Source organism: Choloepus didactylus, chromosome 6 (genome assembly GCF_015220235.1).
Source record: "Choloepus didactylus isolate mChoDid1 chromosome 6, mChoDid1.pri, whole genome shotgun sequence".
NCBI lineage: Eukaryota > Metazoa > Chordata > Mammalia > Pilosa > Megalonychidae > Choloepus > Choloepus didactylus.
In genome coordinates, this window is record NC_051312.1 from 14,082,842 (window position 1) to 14,105,606 (window position 22,765).

The window sequence follows — 22,765 nt, forward strand, 5'->3', positions numbered from 1 at the left end:
GAAACAACATCACGAAAAGATTTACAGACTGCTCTAGGTGCTTTGAATCAGAGAGCATTATATGGTATCGTCTCACCCATAGTCAGCCTACATGGGTTCAGGAATTGAGGGGCAGAAGTAAGAGAGGCTCTTCTTACTATTATACCTAATAACTTACTCATAGAATTTTTGCTTCTTACCCTGGCACATTTGAGTTTCCTTGTTTGGAGATCTTAGTCCCCAAAGGGAGAATGTTCCCACTAGAGGAAACAGAAATGGTTCCATTGAAAATACTGGCTAGAATAATAAATCCTGATTTTTCAAGGGGGGATTGGGCTGCTGCTACACAATGGAGGCAAGGAGGACTCTGTTTGGAACCCAGTGGCTTCTCTGGGCCCTCTTAGTATTTCCATGCCCCCCAAAATTCAAGGTGATTGAGGACTTAGATCCTTTTGTAATGAAGGTTTGGGTCACTCTACTAGGTAAAGAACCCAGAGAAGCAGAGGTTCTAGTTGAGGACAAGGAAAATACAGGATGAGTAGTTGAGGAAGGAAGTCAGATGTCAACTAAGATCTTATGACCCATTATAAAAATGAGGACTTTAGTAGCTTTGTGTGTTTTCCCTTTGCTCCTTATATGCATTTATTTGTATATGCTGACCATTTTCTTCTTTATCCTTCCCATTTTTGTCTTATGTACAAGTTGGAGGTCAACTTTAGAATTTAATCTTTAGACAGCAGAATATTTAGTGGGACCCTGACTAAATTTGGAGAGTAATTAATATAGCCAGCTGGGGTACAACTGGTGGGACTGTGAGTCTTCTTATTTGGGAGAAGGGTGAGAACCTCTTCATTTTTAAGAAGTTGTTATTTTGCTTGTTAGCAGAAATGTAATTAATAGGGGATTTCAAACGAATATAGAAGAGTGCATATGGCAGCTGCATAGCCAAAAGGGTGCACTCTGATAGTTCACTATGTTTTGCCTTTCAACACCACATGCATCCTTCAGTACCTGTTCCATCGTAATGGATTGGACTCGTCAGCGTTTCTCCTTTACAGCGAGCACAATGTTAAGCTTTGTCAAGAGAGGGTGCTGGAGGGACTTTGCAGGAAGAAAGAGGCTTACTCCTGGTTCCAGGATACTGTGTTTTGATTTTTCTTGCTCCTGCTAAACAGTCTGTCAGGGGTGCATGTGTGTGGGGACATCTGGTGGCACTCTGCTCCATCCGTATGCCAAGAGCAGGTGCTCCCTCAGCAAAACTCAGACCCAGTTCAGGCCCTGTGACCAGCGTGCCATGGCCCTCCAGTTAGTGACACCGCATGCTCCAGGCCTTGTAGCTGAGGCAGCACCCCAAAACTCTCTATGCATCCACCCTCCAGCCTTGGCTCACCTATGCCCTGGATGGTTTTCCTCAGTCCTCCAAGCATGGACATTGCACTCACAGCAGAGCCCCAAGATGACCTGCCTCTAACCCCCATGCCATCTATCTGCTCCCCAGCTTAAATTCACCTGCGTTCCAGAGGATTGAATCAAGTGGATTCCCGTGGCTCTCCATGCCCTGTGTGGACACAGTGCATTCCAGGCCTTATGCCTCGCTCAGTGCACCTGCCTGACAGCCTTGGCTTATCTGTGCCCCAAAGAGTTGTTTCCTGGTGTCTGCCCAATATGGTACTGTGCGCTCTGGACCCTGTGCCCAAAGGTGGTATCCCCACACTCCCTGCACACCCACCCACCTGCCCTGGCTTGCCCGCACCCTGGAGGGCTGTTTCTTGTTTGATCCGAAATTGTGAGCCAGCTCTGGCCTGGGAAAACGAGTGAACTTCACACCAAGTGGGCTGCGGTGAGATCTGACCCACTGCTGTGGGCATGGGGAAGAACTGCCAAGTTTGTCCTTCCTTGGAGACTCTCACTGTGCTCTCAGGTCACCTTTATATGAAATGGGGCATGTTTACATTATCATGCAGTTTCTGTCTTCTGACGGGGTCCAGACCGAATCACCTGGAATTCTTACTGGTTTTGATTTCTAACTCAATTCCATTATTGTCAAAAGACACACTCTTTAGGATTTTAAGTCTTTAAAATGTATTGAGAGCTGTTTTATGGCCCAGCATATGGACCACACTGATCAATATTCTTACAAATTCTGGCGAGTTCCTGAATTCTATTCCTCAGCACCATAAGACTGCCAACAATTCCACTTTGCTTTTCAGAAGTTTGAGGCTTCGCTTTTTATAGCCTCTGGCCCTACCCAACTTCAGAGTTTGGTAAATATCTTGAGGGGGAAATCATGTTTTTAAGGCTCCTCAAGTCCCCAACTTTACCACTGCAGGGTTACAAGATCACTAAGCGCTCAGCTGGCATCTCATTCCCTGGCTGCACCCCTCTGTCTGGGCAATGCTTGGATTCTGAGCCTCTTGCTTGAACCCCAAGCAGCATATGTCCCTAGGGAAAAATTTGCTGCAAATTGTCGTCTCACTTCTCCATGATTCTCCCTTCTCTGGGATTTCAGGCCCTTCAATCCTTCTTACTCCAGCAGCTCTCTGAAGCCTTTAAAAAAAGATGATTTTTGTATTTTATCTGCTTTTCTGGTTTCTAAGTAGAGTTCAGTAGCAACTCTATCCTTCTGAAAGTGGAAGTCTCTCAGCACTTTTAAAAGTGCTTATTTCCTTCCTCTGAACTTTGAAAGCTGACTGTCCCCAGTGAGTCAATTTACATATCTTAAAAACATATTGCTACTGCTAAATGAAAAAAAAAAAAGCAAAATATTGTATGGCAAAGCCTCCATATTCATAACTGTGTATAATACACTCACACACACACACACTCACACACACACACATACATGTTAAGGATTTGAAATGACTGAGGTAGGATTTTTTCCTTTTAAAAATGTTTCTGAAATGTTACTACATTCTCTATTCTATCAGAACTAAATATAGATTGTCAAGGAGGGAAGGGAGAAGATTGCATAAACTTTTTAATAACTTTTTTACCATGTGACTATCTTAACTATTAATGAAATAAATGCTTATGGATGCATCCACATTCCAGTGACTCACAGGGTCACAAGATACCATAAATATTGTGAGGGAGAAAACAGGCTTTTGGTTATACTCTCTAGCTGCAAAGACTACAGGGAACAATCTAGCCCTGATTCATCATAGGCCCTAGAAAAAAACTGCCTATCTCTCAGGGACCGTGGATTACATAAGCGCTTTTATGAAAAGATTCAAAATTAGGTTGTTGTTACTGTGTCACAGATGAAGGTATAGTCAGTACAGATGCCTGCTTCGGTAAGTCTGTTCAGATCACTTGCTCCAGTTAGAGGACATGAGGCTGATGCCTTAGACATTTTATGTGAATGTTCCACCTTTTCTTTTTTAACCTCTGTTAAAGTCTTGACATCTGATTACCTATACTCTCTCATATCTCTGTCTTTCCCTAGAATTTTATTCCAGGCCTCTAAAGCAGGGCAAACTATGGCTGGCAGACCAAATCTAGACTACTGCTTGATTTTGTATGGCCCACAAGCTAAGAACATTTTTTTGAGACATGAAAATTAGATGAAATTCAAATTTCAGTGTCCATAAAAAGTTGCACTGGACAGTTGTGCTGATTCATTTACATATTCTGTGACAGTTTTCATGCTACAATGGCAAAATTGAGTAGTTGCAACAGAAACTGTATGGCCTACAAAGCCTAGAATATTTTATCTCTGGCCCTAAAGCATCTCTGAATAATGAGTTTCATGGAGCAACTCTATGGTGTGGTAGACTGACTGAATTTATGGCCCCACATCTTCACCCCTCCCTGTAGCTGTGCCTTTTGCCACAAAAGCCGTAGTACTTTTCCACTGAAGCTGGGCTCAGCCACATGACTTGCTTTGCCTTTTGGGAGCATGGGAGACATGATACAAGCAGAAGCTGGAAGTAGGACTGCACCCTGGGGCTTGTTCTCTGGTTCCTCTGCCAGTGCCATGTGGACATACCCAGGCTAGTCTGCTGGAGGTTGAGTCACATGAACCAGAGCTGAGTTGTGCCGGTAATTCCAGCTCAGGCCATCCGAGATTACCCAACAGCCAAGGATCCCAGAAATGAGTGAGCCTAACCAAGATCATCATAGCCACCTAGCTGACCCCCAGCTTCCCACAGACACAGAGGCAAGGCCAGCCGACATCACTGGAACCCAGCCCAGGTCAGCTGCATCCCACAGATGCAAGAGCCAATAACTATTTATTGTTGTATGCCGATGAAGTTTGGTGATGGTTTATTAGATAACATTATTCTGGCGATAGGAAACTGAGTTTTAAAAATTTCTTTTGCTAAAACAGACTAAGGAACATCTTTACTCTTCTGAGGGCAGTTTAGGCCTTGAACAGAGAGACAGAGTCTGAACCAAGCATGGAAATCTGGAACTTCAGGGGTGGGAGGTGAAGCATACGATTACCTCTTGAATTTCTGCAAAAATACCCTGCACTCAAAAAATACATGCATTTGATTTGTGGCTCAGTCTGCCCACTGAGTCAAGTAGATGCCATGGCTTGAACTTGGCCTGCCTCTTAACCATGAAGAGATCTAGCTAGACACAGAGACTACACCATTTATGGAAAAAGAAATCAATTTATTTCCTATTTATAAAATGTAAAAAATGTACCTTGGGTATAAAAATCTAAATGTCTGAGGTGTGATGAGTCAGGAGCATATAAATATCACTTGTTGCATCCTTCAGTCATTAGCTTGTGGTGCAAGGAAAGTGGGTGCTGGAAAGTACTCCTGTACCAGGCTAAAGGAAAAGCCTCTCAAAGGTAAGAGCCATAGAACTCTGTGAGGAAGAGGATTCAGAGAGCAGTGATCAGTATAGAGCAGAAAAGGAGGGGGTATGGAACTGAGGTAGGAGGTAAGTAAGGGCTATGTACTGGTCTGTAATGGGGAACACTTTAATTTGCAAGAGGGAGGATCCTCCTTCTTGACTGCTGAACACAAGTGGCCTGATCCTGTGCTAGGAAAGTCAACCTGTTTCCTTGTGCATAGGGCCAACCCCCGCAGAGCAACAAATCTGGCTTCTGTTGGGAAGGAAAGGCATCCATCAGTGAGACAAGAAGAGGTCACTTTCGGACTTGCATGAATTCCTTGCGCAGCCACAGAGAGTCCTGGTAGAAACGAGGATCACCCAGTCTCACGGCTGTCCGTTTGTAGAAGTAACAGTACAGCACTGCCGCTGTGGGTAACAAGCAGAAAAGCAGCCCCAGGGATGCTGCTGGGTCTTCATTTCAGAGTGAAAGCAGAACCTACAGGGGGTGAGGCGTTCTGTCTCATGGCTTCCCACTGTCTCCCAGCGAGGGCATGGCCATCCCAACCACCCCAAGCCAAGGACAAAGGCTCTCACTGCCAGAGCCATACGTGGGACCAAGGTTTAGGCTGGAGGTTAGTCTGGTCCTTACCTAGTCTCTGGAATACAAATAGTGTTTGAAGTCCACCTGTCCAGACAAAGTTGTTGGAATTTTTCCAGCGTAAGTTCTGAAGGAGATATGAGTAGACAGGAAAAGGTCAATGGCCTGAAGAGGTCCTCAAACCCCCAACCTGGTTAGCTGCTGATATCCCACTTGGTTTAAAATCATGGTATTCTCTTCCTTCTCCTCTCTTTCCATAACCCCAAGAGTGTTTCTCAAAGGAGACTCAAGCTCCCTTTTTGTTGCAAAGGGAATATCCTTTTAACTCTGAGGGAGGAAGTTTGAACTAAGCAATTTATTCCTTTTCATTCCATAGTCTTTGCCAAAGAGAGATGAAATACATTATCTCAGGAGTTGTGTGGTCACTGAAAACCTTGAAAATCTCAGGCTCAGCTCCTGTCAGATAAAGGCTCAGTGCACTCAGGGTTTAATCAGATTAACAGCTTTACAATATAAAGCCAGAACCCACTTTGGCACTACTCTGTTTTTCTTGTGAGTTCTACTTCTCTCCTGTGGAGTCACAAAGGCAACCAGAGAATTCAGTCTGAGAAGGGGGTTTAGTAAAAGAGGTGACTAGAAGTGCCCTGAGGTTTTAAGGTATTCCATCAAAATGAGTACATGAGAAACACATGAGGTTCCCAAAGAGACAGAAGAGTTTGTGAAGTGAAGACAAAGTCTGCAACCATGAATACTGGATCTGAGCCAAGGCCCATGTTAGAACCAAAGGGAGGCATCTTGGAGGTTGGTCCTCCAGTGTAAGTGATGGGGACTCGGCAGAAAGCAAAAAGCAAGCAGCACTCTTGCTTGGCTGTTTCCCAGCACCATTCACTGCCTGTAGCACTAGCCATGGGACAATGACGCCTAAGAACTACCCTATGTCTGTAACTACCTGCCCAAATGGCTAATGATGAAACAGATTCAACTTCCTATTTTAGCCCTGGCAGGGCTGTCTGGGGCAAAGGTGAACTGAATGTTCCAGAAATATCCTTGATTCTTGGATAAGGCTGTTCTTCAACACATAAGGTTGTTCAAAAGTGCCTTATAGAATTCTCACTTGCTTAACTCCAGCCCGACCACGTTATTTCACCTGTTTTGGTGTAAAAGAATGATGCTGGTTTCTCAGAGTAAAGGGATTCCTAGCCCTTAAGGGATCAGGAATTCAGAGTTCCACTCTTACCATGAGCCAGACATGAAGGGAGATGCTGAGGGCGAAGTACACAGCTGTCAGGATGATGGTCCCTTTGAACTTACGGAAGAGGAGGTTGACCAGGCCAGCCTGGAAGACGAAGGTGTTGAAGAACATGAGGAAAATGATGATGATGTTGAAGAGGACTGCAATATCCTGGATGCTGCAGACACAAAACAAAGTACAGCCACATGGAGGCCTGTGTGAGGGCTCAAGAGCTGACCCTCAGTCCTGAGGCACACCATGAAGTTTGTTCTTCCCCTGTGATACAGTCACCTGAAACCCCCTCAGAGATAGCAAGGGCTTTGGGGCCCACGTGACGTAAAGCCAAAATCACCTGCTGGTCCCATCAGTTGAGCTGCAGTCCACAGACAAGGCTTTCTGGCCCTGACACTCTTAACTCAATAAACCCACTAGGCACTTAAGAGGAGAAGCTACTTTTCTCCCTATATCCAGAAAATGCCAGCCCTGGCATTATCCCATCAGACAGTTACATGTAAAACGACAACAATGTACTTCCCCTGATCTTTGCCTCGCTGATACCTTAGCGCCATCCAAGTTTCAGTTCAAATGTCCGCTCTTCAGAGGCTTTCTTTTAACTTCACTACATAAAGTAGTCCTCACCTCCCCACCCCAGCTACTTTATTTGAAATTATCTTATTTTTGTTTATGTTGTCATTGTCTCGCTCCACTAGAATGTAAAGCCCACAAGAGTAGGAACTTGTTAGGTCTACCATGTCAACTAGAACAGTCCTGGGGGGCCAGTGAATACTTGTAGACTGAAGGAAGACCATGTCCAAGACTGTGGTTTTGGTTTAGAAATTGCTTCAAAAAGTCATTTGGAGGAGAGGCTAGGCCTCCCTATAATTGTGCCTAAGAGCCTCCTCCCGAATGCCTCTTTGTTGCTCAGATGTGGCCCTGTCTCTCTAGCTAAGCCAACTTGAAAGGTGAAATCACTGCCCTCCCCCCTACGTGGGATCAGACACCCAAGGGAGTGAATCTCCCTGGCAATGTGGAATATGACTCCCGGGGAGGAATGTAGACCTGGCATCGTGGGAAGGAGAACATCTTCTTGACCAATAGGGGGATGTGAAAGGAAATGAAATATGCTTCAGTGGCAGAGAGATTCCAAAAGGAGCCGAGAGGTCACTCTGGTGGGCACTCTTACGCACAATTTAGACAACCCTTTTTAGGTTCTAATGAATTAGGGTAGCTGGTGGTAGATACCTGAAACTATCAAACTACAACCCAGAACCCATGAATCTCGCAGACAATTGTATAAAAATGTAGCTTATGAGGGGTGACAGTGGGATTCGGAAAGCCATACGGACCACACTCCCCTTTGTCTAGTTTATGGATGGATGAGTAGAAAAATAGGGGAAGGAAACAAACAAACAAACAGACAAAGGTACCCAGTGTTCTTTTTTACTTCAATTGCTCTTTTTCACTTTAATTATTATTCTTGTTATTTTTGTGTGTGTGCTAATGAAGGTGTCAGGGATTGATTTAGGTGATGAATGTACAACTATGTAATGGTACTGTGAACAATCGAAAGTACGATTTGTTTTGTATGACTGCGTGGTATGTGAATATATCTCAATAAAATGAAGATAAAAAAAGTAACTAAAAAAAAAAAGTCATTTGGAGGATAAAAATCATTTGGAAGATAAAAGTTAACAGTTTCAGTCCTATGGGATTCAAAGATATTGTTAATATGATCTCCTTTTTTTAGCCTGCTATTTTGTAATCCTCTTCCATGGCAATCTAAGATACTATTTCCACCTACAGATGGAGAAAATGACAGGGTCAGCAGTCTGTCTCTCATTTCCCATGTGAACTACTCCCTTTATTCCCAACTCTTGTTAGAGGGACATAAAAACAGGTCCTGTGACCATGTCTATGTACCACAGAGTGCCCAGGACCATGTTAAATTTTATCATCCCTGATACTTCCGTTAATAACTTTAAAACGCTAAATTGTGGCTGTGAGGGCCTTCAAACTGCTTGGGTTCTGCTTTCCAGACCCACCCACTCAACTCACATGAAGAGCACCAGCTGGATGACAGGCGCCATTCGGAGCAGCTCGGAGAAGGAATTGACAAAGAGGTCATAGGACAGTAGCAGGAACTGCAGGGAGAGCACCAGGCTATAGTTACTGGTTTGGAGCATCTTCTTTCTGTTTCCTTGGGCCTCCAAGGGCACATCCCACAGTTCCTCAGAAAACAGCTTCTGGCTCCCTCCTCAGCACCGAGGGAGAGAGGTGCAGTTCCTCCAAATCAAAGTTGTTTCCCTTGTCCTAAGGCAAAGGCCTGTTGGGGCATTAAGAGAGGAAAAGTTAGAAATTCTTTAATACAATACATATTTATTGAGGACCTATCATGTGCCAGGAACCACACTAGGTACTTGGGATACATCGGTGAACAAAACTAATGACAACAACAAAACCAACTAGTCAGTCCTTCCATGGACCCTCACCCTCAAACTTTCCAAGCCTGGAATCTTCTAAACCCAGAGCTCCTGAGTTCAAAGGAATATAGGGGTCCTACAGAGAAGAGTAACCACCTGGGCATGTAGTAGTAGTGGTAATAATAATAATAGCAGTAAACCCATATATAGCATTTACAGTGTGCCAGGGACTTTCTAAGCACTAACATTATTTAAACCTCACAATAACCCCATGAGGTTGATGCTATACACTATTACTTCCCCCACTTTACAGATGAGGAAACTGAGACCCAGAGGTAAAATAATTTCTGCAAGTCACATGGCTAGTAAGCGGCAGAGCTGGGATTCAATCCGGGCAGCCTGGGTCCAGAGCCCTTCCTCTTAACTACTGTACTCTGCTGCCTCTTGCACAACTGACAGATTGTCCCTAACCAGGTGGGTAAAACATTGGCACAGGAGAAGGAAGTGGGAAGTGGTGTAGGCAGCAAAAGCTGGGAGGAAATAGGGTTCACCTGTAAAAATTTCTCTTCCAGTATATGGTAGCAACACAGTGGCACCACATAAGGGGAGCTGGGCCTTGATTTCCATATTGTCCAAGGCCCAGAAGCTGCTATAGGGGATAGTGGAGGCGTCCTGTGATCCCCAGCTGCATAGAAACTCGAAACAAATTTTGAAATGCTTTGAACTGCTAGAGAGTGATTAAGTTAAATTAACATCTGCAAAGTGTTTTACAATTACGAACTCTTTTCACATTTATTACCTTATTTAATCCTACAACTATCTTGAGAGGAAGCCATTATGGTGCATATAATCCCCATTTCACACTGAGGCTTGAGACATTAAGGAACCCCGCAGGAGTCCGAGCTTACTGGATGTATAAATGCCCTAGTTTCCTTATTCATCAAATAACGTTGACAGCCATCACCTATGTACCAACACCAAGTTAAACCTGCCAACCAAGATAATTTCCTTTAATTCTTGCAACAACTTTGCAAGGTGATTAATAATTGCCCCTATTCCACAGGTAAGGACACAGGGTGAAAGAGTTCAAGCAATTCCCCCAGGTCATACAGCTCGCCAGTGAGCAGCGCCATAACCAGGTCTGATGCCAAAGCCGGTCACTTAATCACCGCCTCCCGGGCGCCACCGAGAGCTGTTATGAAGATCCGTTACACAGAAATGCACAACACTATGCCCACGTGAAAGGTGATTATCTCCCCCAGTTTCGGGCAGTGGCGATTCACAAGATAAAGAAACGCTCTTCCCAGTTTGTCTACCGCTACCTGTCACGTTCCCTTTGTCCCCTGAGCGTTTCTCCTAACCCTTCCCAGACCACTTAAAGATAGGGTTGTCTTGTCAAAAAAACAAAACCCAAACCACCATAACAATAAAAATCCTGATTTCTGATCCCTTTACCCACTCCTCATCAACCACTCTCACCTCAAACAGCGCTCGTCGGTTGTCATGGGGATGCCGTCCTGGCTTCCGGAAACCGCTTTTAAATCCCGGTTGTCGATGGCGGATGCGAGCTCCGCGCGCGCCGTTCTACCCTCTGCCCTCGGTTTTCTCGGCCCGCTGTATGGCCAGCCCGGCCGCCAAGTTATGGCCGTTGCTTTCCCGGGGCCACCCTTCTGCCGGCCCTCCCAGCGTGGCCGCCTGCTGACCAAGCCTCTGCCCGCGCCGCGCACAACCGCGCCTAGCACTAGCCCCTGCCCGAGAGGCTTCGTGTGGGCCGGAACGTTTCCCTTCTATGGGATGGGGGTGAGGGACATGCAGGCCCGTCCGGGTGCTCCTCGTCCCTGGAATTCCGGGTTGAGGGGAGAAACGCCCGAGGAGGAACAGGGTGGGTGTGGGGGGGCTGGGGATTGGCGCGATGGAAGCGGGGACTCGGGGCTCCGGACTTCATTTCCCAGGCGGCCTCGCGCCGGGCCGGAAGTGCCGAGAGGCTATAAGAGGGCGAGGCTGCGCCAGTCTGGCCGCTTTAGAGCGGCGGTGCAGGTGGGTTCGGATCTTCCTCTGACCCGATCTCTCAGAATATTCGGGGGTCGCGGCTCTGGGTGACCAGAGGCGGGCTGGGAGGCGGGTGCCGGAGACCTCGGTCCCCGTGCGTCCCACTGTGATTCAGGGGCGAGGATGAGCCCGGGCTGGGAGTTCAGGAAAGTGGGTTCGAGTGCTGGCTCCGCTCTTAACTCGCTTCGCGCTGTCCACACCCCTCACTTGGGCTCGGGTTTCTATTAGGAAATGGACACCGTTCTCCGTGCCCTTCCTTTTACAGGTAGTGGTTATATGGGCACGAAAGCTTTTCGGAAGGTGCAGCCAGCGGTCGGAGCCCCTCGGTCTAATTTCCACCCAAGGTTAGTGGAGACGACAGGTCCAGTAGAGGGGTCAGGAGTCGCACCCCGAGTTCCTGGAACGGCTCCGGTCTCACTTGAGCAAGACCTGAACACTATCTGAAGAGCGGGTCTTTAATCACTTTGGTGGAAAGAAGGACCTTGTTTAGCTAGGGCCTGGCTAGGATTTTGGACCCCTCTTTCCTGAGTGTTGACCTCCTCACCTGGATTTACAGAAGGTACCTTTGGGAGTGAGGAATTGTCAGGGAGCAGACCTGGATTCCTATATCCGTGCCAAGTCACTTTTCCACTCTGGGTTCCAGTGCTTTTGATTCGTAAACTAAGGGTTTAGGACTTAAACCCCAAGTCTGGTTCTTAGGATTCCTGAAGCTTCCCAAGCCACCTGAGAAGGGGGAGCAACAAATTGACTTTCTCTTCCTTCCTCTATGAATTATAAAAGTAACACTGTAAGAATTTGGAATAGTCTTTTTTTCCTAAGGCCAAAGACTGAATGGGAAATATCCATTTCTTAACCCTGGACCTGATCTGTTTTGGCTTAGCCTGGGAGAATTCTTTCTGCCAAAAGATTGAGGAGAGTATTGGGTTGGAGAGAAGACACCTTAAATCAGAGTCAATGAACTGCAACCCACATATTGGCCCATCTGGATGGGTTTTACATTTTTAATTGATTGAAAAAAATCAAAAGAAAAATAATTATTGTGACGTGAAAGTTACATGAAATTCAAATTTCAGTGTCCATAAATAAAGTTTTATTGGGACACAGCCATGCTCATTTGTTAAGGGATTGTCTATGGCTGCTTCTGTGCTACATCAGCAGACTTGGTGACACAGTTGTGACAGAGGCCCGAGGGCCTGCAAAGCCTAGAATATTTATCTGGCCCTTCACAGAAGAATTTGCTGACCCCTGCTTTAGAATGGGGCGCTACAAAATGAGAGCAGAATGAGAAGTGGGTGCATCCTGAGATCACAGCACCGCTTTCTCTTTTAGAATAAATGAGGATATCCTCAGCATTCATGTTGCAGTTTTCACTGCATTCTTCCCTTTTCCCTGGTTTTATTGTCTCTCTTGGGCAGAAGGTTTATCTATGTAGTGTGATAATAGATAAAGAATTGAAATAGATAATGGGGAGTTTCCTGCCCACTGTCAGGAAACCCCCCATTATCTATTTCAAGTTCGTGGTACAGCAGTGATCCGCAGACCTTTAGACAGTCCCCTTTTCTAGATGTCCTTTTGGACCATATTTTTTCTTTTTCCTGATAGAAAGGAAAAAAAAAACCCAAACCCCACAATGTTGTGAAAGTAAGTATGAGTGGAGACTGCTACCAAGAATTCCTTAATGCTGACTTAACAGTTTGCAGCAGGAGTGGGAAGGGTGTTTTAGCTGAGCCTCTGGTGACCTGAAACTTCCCCTGCTCTTGCAGGAATTAAGGAGACAGCTCTGAGGCAGCGACACAAATCTGTGAGCCCAGTGGTTGAGTCACAAAGCTCTTAGGAGTCTGGTAACATGATTTTCTCTTGCCAGCCTCGTGGGAGCTTGGTTTTTATTCCTCAGCTCTTGGACTGTATTTTCTCAGTGATTACTGCCTACTTGGGTCACCTTGTAAGAGCCCAGTGCCTGTCCCAGGTTTAGGTGGACACCTGGCATGGGAAGAGCTGGCATGGCTTGGAATTGGGGTCACTGTAGGCCTCTGTGGGCACGGGGCCATGAATTTCAGGTTTTTGTTAGTCGTTAGGATGGAACGCTATAACAACAATAACTAAGAAGAGTATAATCCTTTACTCTCCCAATGTCCTTTCACACATTTCCTCACTTGACTTGCTGATATCCTGTGGTCAAGGAAAAAGCATGGGCCTTGAAGCCAGACAGATAAGGGCTTGAAAGTCTCTGTTTACTGGGTCCGAACTCTAATTACTTAATCTTTCTGAGCCTGAGTTTTCTCATCTCATCTATAAAATGAGGATGATAATTTTCAGGGTTGTCAAAAGGAGTAAATGGGATAATGGCTATAAGATTCTAGTGTGGTGTCTTCAGTGCTGTTGTTCAGTAAATATTGTTATTATTATTATCTTTCAGGTGAAAAAAATGGAGCCCTACAAATGTTAAGTGATTTGCTCAAGGTGCCTTAGTAAGAATTGGAGCCCAGGTCATCACCCTGCCAGTAGGTCTAAAGGTGAGGAACCAGGTGTTTTATCTCCTCAGAGGCCTCTATGTTAGAGTCCTCTTCTTCACTCTGTTAACTGGTTCAGACTGAGGGATCTCGACTGCAAATTTGTTGCCTTCTTGGTGTGAGCCCATGGGGCAGGGTGACTGCCTCGAGGGCCGGGCCCATGCAGCTACACATGAGCTGAAAGTAGGGGCAGGCTTGTGAATTTGCACACTTCCCTGCCAACCCCCACACCCACCTGCTTGGCTTTTAAGAGCGGCTGCTGAGGGGGCTTGGCATTTGCTGTGCCTGAAACCAAAGTTTGGTTTCTGAGTTTACCAAGTACATGTGGAAATCTCAAAATAAACCCTCTGCTTTCTAGACCATGAGTTCTTGCTTCCTCCTTTCTCCTCTGGACTTTCCCCAGAGGAAGAGAAAGCAGAAGTCTCAGGCCTGGGGACACCTGAGGGGTGTTTCCTGATTCCAGGTGTGGAATGTGGGGACCCTGGAATGGAAGCCTCATCTTACCTCCCCAGTAAGAGTGTTAGTGCACAGTCAGGGAAAGAGTTTTCTGTAGAAGTGGAGTCCATGGGCCCACCTCCCAGCTAGCCTAATAGTGGTGGTTCTATCCCTTTCAGATTGTGATTTTGCCTCCTTACGTTAAAACTGAGGGCCTGGGCGCTTATGTGATCTAGCTTGGATTTTGATTCCTTTGGATACCTAGCTCTTTTCTGGAGGATAATTCTTTGCCTTCTGGTGCTGTGAGGGGAGACTGACCCCAGGGCTCTGGACCCAGAGCCTTGGCATCTGGCTACAGCGGATGAGGCCCCTCTCCAGGGCCAGCCATAGGCCGAGCTTGCTGCACTATGCATTGCCAGGTGATGGGTGAGAACTTACTCACTGTCTGTGACCAGAGATCTGACCACCCAGCCATCAAGACCTCACGGGCCAGTGCTCAGGCTGATGGCAGGGGAACTGAAGCAAAAAACATGTGTCCCATGGGTCGAGGGTGAGGTCAGCGTTGCTTCCTTTAGCCAGTGTGCGGGGCACACCCGAGGCAGCAGGCACGTGTGACTTCTGCATCTTCTTCTAGGAGTGCTTCATCAGAATGGCTGCAGGATGGTTTTACGTGTCCTGCCTGGCATTGGGGTGCCTGGGCTCACTGTGCATCCTCTTCACCATCTATTGGATGCAGTACTGGCGTGGTGGTTTTGCCTGGGACAGCAGCATCTTCATGTTCAACTGGCACCCGGTGCTCATGATTGCTGGCATGGTGGTGTTCTATGGAGCTGGTGAGTAAGGGGTCAGCATGGGCAAGCATGATGTGGTCCAGGCCTGGGTGGGACGGTGCCTTCCCTCTTTGGTGCTGGCCTCTGTCAGTGTTGGGTCTGGGACTATGGGGGTAGGGTGGTTTGGGTTGTCAGTGGGCTCAAGTGTCATTTGGGGGATGAAAGTGGTAAGAGTGAGGGCATCCGGAAAGGACATTTCATGGATAGGGTCAGCCAATTTTTTTCTGTAAAGGGCCGGATAGGCTTTGCAGGCCGTAAGATCTCTGTTGCAGTCACTCAACACTGCCATTATATCATGAGATATACATAAATGAGTGAGCATGACTGTGTTCTGATAAAACTTTTTTTAAATTCAATTTTATTGAGATATATTCACATACCATGCAGTCATACAAAGCGTACATTCAGTTGTTCACAGTACCATTATATAGCTGTGCGTTCATCACCAAAATTAATTTCTGAACATTTTCATTACCACACACACAAAAATAATAAGAATAAAAATTAAAGTGAAAAAGAACAATTAAAGTAAAAAAGAACACTGGGTGCCTATTTTTTGCCCCCATTTTTCTGCTCATCCATCCCTACACTGGAGAAAGGGGAGTGTGGTCCATATGGCTTTCCCAACCACATTGTCACCCCTCATAAGCTACATTTTTATACAATCGTCTTCAAGATTCATGGGTTCTAGGTTGTAGTTAGATAGTTTCAGGTATTTACTGCTAGCTATTCCAATTCATTAGAACCTAAAAAGGGTTGTCTATATTGTGCATAAGAGTGCCCACCAGAGTGACCTCTCGGCTCCTTTTGGAATCTCTCTGCCACTGAAGCTTATTTCACTTCCTTTCACATCCCCCTTTTGGTCAAGATGTTCTCCATCCCACGATGCCAGTTCTAGATTCCTCCCCCGGGAGTCATATTCCACATTGCCAGGGAGATTAATCCCCTGGGTATCAGATCCCACGTTGGTGGGATCCAATAAAACTTTATGTACAAAAGAGGCAGCAGGCCATATTTGACCTGTGAGCCGTAGTTTGCTGACCCCTGCTCTAGGGAGCAGGAAGTTGGAGCCTTTCATAGCATAGTCTGTCCCCTGAATGAGGGACCTGCTCATTCCTCCCAGACCCTGCCCTTTACCTTCTTTGCCCCCTGCAAACACAGCTGTGCCTTGAGGCCCAGGTGAGCCTCATTTCCCCCACTTGTTAAATGGGAATAATGATGACATTGGTAATAAGAGTTTACCATGTAAACGTCACAATCACCTCATTTTGTTCTCACAGCAAGCTTGTGAGGTGGGCTCTATTGTTGTCCCCATTTTACAGATGAGGAAACTGAGACTTAGAGAGGAGAGGACAAACAGCTAGTAAGAGGCAGAGCTGGGATCGGGACCCAGGTTGCCTTACAGCCTGTATTCCTTTTTTTTTTTAAAGATGTACATACAGGAACATTTACTACCATCTTGTATACAACGGGAAAAAAGGAAAACATCTAAATATGGAGTAATAGGAAATTACTTAAATAAATTGTAATATGGTCATTAAATTGAATATGGGAATACTTTGTAGGCATTAAATAATTTTGTAGCTGAATATTTATTAACATGAAAAGATGATAGTGTTAAATGAATAAGTAAAATTGAATTCAGTTTTTTTAAAAGTATATAAACAGAGATTAAAACCTAGAAATAACACCAAATGTGAAATTAGATGTATTTGCATGGTGGAAATACAGGTACTTATTTTTGGCTTATTTCGCTTCTGATATTTCTACAATAAATGCATGTAATTTAATAAAAATAGTGAAAACTAAAACTAATAAACACTCTGAGGTATCTCATTACCTATAGAATATATTCCAAGTACCTTAACATGGCATTCAAGTCCTGTCAAAAATATCTGTGTGTCTCTCAGCTTCATCCCTTTCTGCTAATGTGTCACAAATGACAGTCCATAAGCACCAGCCTAGATGTTCCCCTCACACACCAGGTGGTTTCCTGCATCCCTACCTCTGCCCCTTGTTCCTGCCAGACTCTACAAAAGGCTTTTGCACCTTATCTCATGTGATCCACATGGAATCCGTCTGAGATAAACATGCATTATTCGCAATTAAGATAAGAAAACAGGGCTTAGGGTGGTCAGATGACATCCAAGAACATAACTTGTGAGGCACACAGCTGAGGTAAGGACCCAGGCTGTCTGATCACCAAATGAGAGCACTCTCTTCTACATCTTTGCTTGTCACTCTAGGAGAGCACTTTCCTCTCCCTACCACTGTTCCAGCATAATTCTTCTGCCTTTCTTTAGCTCTGCTCTCACACCGCAGGGACATCTTCTCCAGACCTCCACCACTAAAATGCCAGACCAGGCTTCCTGCCTTGGCTCCCCTAAAATCTTGCCAAGAGCACACCCATTGTGGTCACGACATTGCCTTGCAATTCTCTTCTTCCTCAGTAGATTGTGAGCTTCCAATCCATGTCTGTAACCCAGTATAAGCCCTATGGTGCTCAGGCACTATCAATTAAATGAAGGAATGAATGACTGAATGAATGTCAAATCAGTTCAACTCTACTTGTCCTCCAAGGTCTAGGTCAAGCCTTGCATGTGGTGGTAGAATTGTCTCATCTCCACTTCAATGCCCTCTTCCCCAAATTACCCTTACATCATCCTCTGAAAGGCTTTCCCTAGGAGGAGCCTTCCCAGGGCCCAATGCATGTCCTGGTTCCTCAGGCTGTGGATGAAAGGGTTCATCGTGGGGGTCACCACAGCATACATCACTGTGGCCGCAGAGTCCTTCACGGAGTAGGTGTGGAGTGGCTGCAGATACAACATGCCAGGGGACCCACAGAAGAGGGAGACCGCAGCCAGATGGGAGGCACAGGTGGGGAAGGCTTTGTACTTCTTAGAGGCTGAGGGTATTTGTAGGATGGCTGTGACAATCCGGACATAGGACAGGATCATGAACCCTAAGGGGGTGAGGAAGATACAGCAGCCTGTGGCGATCAGCATTAGGTGGTCGATCTGGGTGTTGGAACACGCGAGCCTCAGCTGGACATACATCTCACAGAAGATGTAGTGGATCTTCCAGGAGCCACAGAAGCTCACCCTGGTCATGAGGAGGGTGTGGATGAGGCCATAGAGGACAAAGAAGACCCGACACAAGGCCAGGAGCAAGACACAGAGTCCAGGGCTCATGGCCGTGGTGTCGTGGAGGGGGTGGCAGATGGCCACATAGTGGTCGTAAGCCATGGCGGCCAGGATGAGGTTGTCCAGGGCCACCAAGCAGACCAGGAAACAGAGCTGCGCCAGGCACCCTGCATAGGAGATGGTTTTGTTCTGGGTCTGAAGGTTCACCAGCATCCTCGGGATTGTGCTGGTGACGGAAGAAGAGGTCGGTGAGGGAGAGGTTGGCCAGGAATAAGTACATGAGAGTGTGTAGGCGGGAGTCAGAGCCGATGGCCAGGATGATGAGCACATTGCCCACCACTGTGACCAGGTACATGGACAGGAACGTCCGAAACAGGATTTACAGCCTGTATTCTTGACAACTGACCTTGGTGGTGAAAATTCATTTGGAAGAAAAAACAAATGTCAAGGTGCTTTTTAACACACCAATTTCCATACAAGCTGGGTTTGTTATTGTAATGACAGAATGGCAGACCCAAGAAACCTGCTCCTCCCGTTTTATCACTGCCCTTCTCCTTTCCCAGAAATGACGGGAGGTGATACTGACTTCCTAGCATTTCCTTCTTCCCTTCCATCTCACACACCTTGAAGGTGTTGGGAGGCTGTGTGGGAATCAGGCGGGGTAGTTCCCCCTGGGGGTGAGTAAGCAGAGCCTGGGACTGCTCTCTCCTGCAGCCTCGCTGGTGTACCGCCTGCCCCAGGCCTGGGTGGGGCCCAAGCTGCCCTGGAAACTCCTCCACGCAGCCCTGCACCTGATGGCCTTCACCCTGACCGTGCTGGGGCTGGTTGCCGTCTTTAAATTCCACAACCATGAAAATATTAGTAACCTGTACTCCCTGCACAGCTGGTTGGGGATCACCACCGTCTTCCTTTTCGCCTGCCAGGTGAGTTCTCTCCATCCTCCTCCAAGGGGTTCCCACTGCTGGGTCTAGCAGCTGTGGGATCTGGTTGGGGCTTCACCTTCACTTGCATCAGCACCCAACATTCATTCTGGTCGTTGCCTGGAGAGGGCCTTGCAGAACACAAGCTCTAGAATCAGCAGTCTGAAGGGCTCTCACCCCTCACCCTGCCCGTCTGGCATCCGGGAGCCCTCTGTGCTAACTTTCGCACAGCATGTACCACATTGACTCTAATCAGCCATCTTTTCCACGTTCCCCACTGCCACCTTTCTGTGAGTCAGAAGTAGTTCTAGAAGTGGTTTCTGTATTCTGATATCAGCCCTGTGCAAGTGAGGTTTATGAGCAGAGACAAACAAGAATGGTTGGGTTTGTTGGGAGAGTGGGATTGTAGCTTGAGAGTTTCATTGAGTGTTCTTGTCCTTGCTCAAATGTTTGTGAAATAGAAATGGACAGACCACAATGAGCAAGAAGCCAGGTGTGATGGTGGGGCAGTGCCTGGTGGGAGAGTTGAGAATTGGGAAAGACGGGCCCAGGTCCGGAGATAGGGAGGGGGCGCTGGGGGGTGGGCTGGTGGGGCGCCTCTGGTCACACGGTTTGGTCCCGTGCTCTGTCCCTGGCATCCACAGTGGTTCCTGGGATTCGCCGTCTTCCTGCTGCCCTGGGCGCCACTGTGGCTGCGCTCCCTCCTTAAGCCCGTCCACATCTTCTTTGGAGCCTCCATCCTCTCTCTGGCCATCGCGTGTGTTATTTCCGGCATTAACGAGAAGCTTTTCTTCAGTTTGTGAGTAGGATGGGTCCCCCGACTGTAAGGTGTAGGGGGAGGGAATAGGGTCTTCAGAAGACACATTCTGTGATCATGGAACCCATCCAAGGGAGGGGGGCCTTTGGGGTTGAGCCTACTCCTGAATGAAATTGGTCCTTCTTTAGGCTGAGATTGGTAAATTGGTCAGCACATAGTCATCACACATCACATGGATCCAGCACCTACTGTGTGTCAGAAACCGTTCTTAGCACCTTACATATATCTGCTCACCCACCTTCCAACATTGGTACTCTTGTCATTGCCATTTACACAGGAGAGAACCGAGTCACAGAGGGGTTAAGTAACTTACCTAAGGGCACACAGCCAGCACACAGCAGCGTTGGATTTGACTTCGGCGGTCTGCCTCCCAAGCCCAGAGCCTAACCTTTCCTCCCCTCTTTTGAGGCAGTGGGGAGTAGTGAAAAGCAAATCAGATTTGAGGTCCGACCTGGGTTGAGATCTGGGCTGTGCTGTTTACTTGTTGTGTAACTTTGGGCAGTTCATTTACCTCTTTCAGCCTCAGTTTCCTCATCAGTAAAAAGCATTTTACAGTTATTTGTCACTGTGGCTGGGACTTAGAAAGTGTGTTAAAAGGTAATTATGATTCCAGGTCAAGGCAGTCCTGGGAAGACTTGCTTATCCTCTCCTAGTGGCAGTGAGACTCCTGCTGGGCAAAAACAGGAGCAAGAGTCTCTAGAGGGCCCACATTGTTTTGTCACCTTCAGGAAAAACGTCACCAGGCCGTACTCCAGCCTGCCCAGTGAGGCTGTCTTTGCCAACAGCACTGGCATGCTGGTGGTGGCCTTTGGGCTGCTGGTGCTCTACATCCTTCTGGCTTCGTCTTGGAAGCGCCCAGAGCCGGGGATCCTGACTGACAGACAGGTATGGTCTGGGTTCCTGGTCCCCCATTCCAGGGTGGGGTAGGGCCGGGTCTAGAGAACAGTCATCAGGAAAGGCTTGGGCCCAGTCAAGAGGACCAGTCCAGTTGCATGGTGGGAAACCAAGTGGCCCGAGGGTGGCGTTAGGTTGGCTGATGGGGAGCGCTGATAACAAAGCAGCACATCCTAGGGACTGGAAAATGCAGCTCTTTAGGCTCAGGGGCTCCCATGGACCTGCCCGTCGGGGAAGACAGGGAATTACTCCCCTCCCCAAATCCCTGTGGTTTCATGAGGCGGAGTGTGGCCTTATCTTCCCCAGTGGCAGGCTTGTGCATGATGAAAGTAGCTATTTCTACTTTCCAGCCTTAGGACTAGCCTAGCGGGACTGGAGCTTACCCAGTGGGGGCTTGGTGATGACTTGGGTGTTTGGCGTAGGTCTTCTCTGCTCTTGGCCACTCAGCCTCCTGTCAGGCTGTGGTTAGGTGGTGTGTGTACCAGGCTGAGGGACTTTGGGGCTTCCCTGGTGGCTTGGGCAGGGAGCACCCTGCAGGTTGGGGTCTGTCTGAACAGCTCAGCCCTGGTGTGACTCCTGTGGGTCAGGGCCATCTTGACGTCATGCCACTAACCCCTGTACCTCTGCTTGTCTCTCCAGCCCCTGTTGCATAACAGGGAGTGAAGCAAGAAGGGGCTTAAGGAGCAGTCGGTGATGCAGTTGTCCTCCCGTCAGAAGCTCTGCTCCCCCTGGGACTCCCGTCTGGTTTCAGCTGTAGACTTCCTTTGGGCTCTGGGCCCAAACTCCATGTTGCCTCCTATGTTGGGCTTGCTCTCTCCAGCTGTTTGCTGCCCATCTGCTTTTCTTGGTGGCTTTGGCTTCTTGGCATCAGTGTCTCAGTTCCCCCATTTACACAAGATCCTCCTTGTCCTGACTGCCTCACGCTGCTCCTGCTGTCTGTCTGAAGATTTCACTTAATATCCATGGGGATGTGGTAGAAAATCCTGCCAGAGCAGATGAGCTGGGACTCAAGTGCAATCCCTAACATGAAAATTGAGGGAGGTGATGTGTCCTTCAGCTTTCCTCTTGAAGGCATCCATTTCAGTTAGGCCACCCTGCCACGGAGCAGGCTTCATTTGCTGTCCCCATCCAGCTCCCACCTGGATGTGAGGTTGGGAGGAAAAGTCATGAAGCTGATTGAAGGAGAGAAGGAGAAAGGAGGCGGAAGCAGCTTCTGCAGAGAAGCTGAGGAACAGACTGTTCTTCGCTGTTCTGTTTTGTATCACGAGGTGTAATGTGACTTGTGGCTCCACGTCTTCCAGCTGCTGCTCCAGCCGTGGCCTGGATCTCAGCCTTTGCCTGTGGCTTACGAGCCTGTCACCATCAGGCAGCCCTACGAGCCCTGGTGACCTGTCCCAAGAACAGCGAGCCTGTCTCAAGATGTCCCTATAGGGATGAGTAGCAGAGGTGGCCGTGGACTTCCTTTACGTAATTCTCCTTGTGGAGCAGGGTTTTCCTGTCCCTCCCTGGGCAGGTTCAGCCCTGCTTCTCTTGGCCAGGCCCTCGCCCAGCTGATTTTCACTTTCCAGCTCACCACGAAACTGTGTTGCCAAACTTGTGGCACATTGTGCCCAGCAGAGCCTGTACTCCCACGGCAGGCTCACCCTCTTTCCAAGCAGGCATTTGCTTGTTTACGAAGGAGACCGATTTTCATTAAACAGGTTTTAAAGAATCAGAGCTTATTCTGCTGTAAATGACACTGTGGTTAAATGGGCCCTGGGGCAACTTGTGAAAGCTTCTGGACAGTTGTGACCCTCACGGACCTGGGGAGGGCAGGCCAGGAGGCACCAAAGACCCACACAATCATCTGTCTTGATGGAACTGCAAGTCATCCACTTATCTGTGGATGGTCCTTGATAATTAATGGCTTTTGAGCACTTACTTTTCTCACGAGAAAGTTCTAGTATTTTTCCTGTTTTGTAGATAGGCAAAATGGGAGTCAAAAAGGATGGGACCTGCCCATAGTCACCCAGCCAGGAAATGGCAGAGTTGGGAACACAGGTCAGGTGTCTGATGCCAGAGTCTTTCCCAGCTGCGGGGAGCGGATGCCCCTGCACAGCGATACTTGTGTTGTGGACAGGGGCCCGGGGCAGGGGGAGCCTGCAGCCA

General features: G+C 47.5%; 2 protein-coding genes and 1 pseudogene across 4 annotated transcripts; 1 reads left to right on the forward strand and 2 right to left on the reverse strand.

Annotated features, from left to right (window-relative positions):
* Positions 1-4,578: 4,578 nt before the first annotated feature.
* Positions 4,579-10,904, reverse strand: TMEM138 (transmembrane protein 138). 2 transcript variants are annotated; one of them, XM_037839099.1, is made up of 5 exons: positions 10,499-10,904; positions 8,655-8,922; positions 6,606-6,777; positions 5,420-5,495; positions 4,579-5,266 (listed from the first exon to the last, which is right to left on the reverse strand). In XM_037839099.1, exons 2-5 carry the CDS (start codon positions 8,780-8,782, stop codon positions 5,244-5,246), a joined length of 399 nt encoding a protein of 132 aa, XP_037695027.1. In that variant the 5' UTR covers positions 8,783-8,922; positions 10,499-10,904; the 3' UTR covers positions 4,579-5,243. The 2 variants fall into 2 exon arrangements, with proteins under 2 accessions (XP_037695027.1, XP_037695026.1); XM_037839098.1 differs by having other exon boundaries at positions 4,579-5,196; positions 10,499-10,902.
* Positions 10,905-11,154: 250 nt separating this feature from the next.
* On the forward strand, positions 11,155-22,333 carry LOC119535829 (cytochrome b ascorbate-dependent protein 3). 2 transcript variants are annotated; one of them, XM_037838263.1, is made up of 7 exons: positions 11,155-11,412; positions 13,485-13,581; positions 14,648-14,846; positions 18,701-18,909; positions 19,551-19,705; positions 20,452-20,608; positions 21,919-22,333. In XM_037838263.1, exons 3-7 carry the CDS (start codon positions 14,663-14,665, stop codon positions 22,003-22,005), a joined length of 792 nt encoding a protein of 263 aa, XP_037694191.1. In that variant the 5' UTR covers positions 11,155-11,412; positions 13,485-13,581; positions 14,648-14,662; the 3' UTR covers positions 22,006-22,333. The 2 variants fall into 2 exon arrangements, with proteins under 2 accessions (XP_037694191.1, XP_037694190.1); XM_037838262.1 differs by having other exon boundaries at positions 11,199-11,412; positions 21,257-22,333.
* On the reverse strand, positions 17,498-18,600 carry LOC119535831 (annotated as a pseudogene).
* Positions 22,334-22,765: the final 432 nt, after the last annotated feature.

Coding starts and splice junctions, on each gene's coding strand:
- TMEM138 (XM_037839098.1), bottom strand. CDS start 8,782: ATGCTCCAAACCAGTAACTATAGCCTGGTGCTCTCCCTGCAGTTCCTG. Junction 6,778..8,654: donor ATCCAGCTGGTGCTCTTCAT/GTGAGTTGAGTG, acceptor TTGTGTCTGCAG/CATCCAGGATATTGCAGTCC. Junction 5,197..5,419: donor ATTTGTATTCCAGAGACTAG/GTAAGGACCAGA, acceptor TGTTACCCACAG/CGGCAGTGCTGTACTGTTAC.
- LOC119535829 (XM_037838263.1), top strand. CDS start 14,663: ATGGCTGCAGGATGGTTTTACGTGTCCTGCCTGGCATTGGGGTGCCTG. Junction 14,847..18,700: donor GGTGGTGTTCTATGGAGCTG/GTGAGTAAGGGG, acceptor TCTCTCCTGCAG/CCTCGCTGGTGTACCGCCTG. Junction 19,706..20,451: donor GAGAAGCTTTTCTTCAGTTT/GTGAGTAGGATG, acceptor TGTCACCTTCAG/GAAAAACGTCACCAGGCCGT.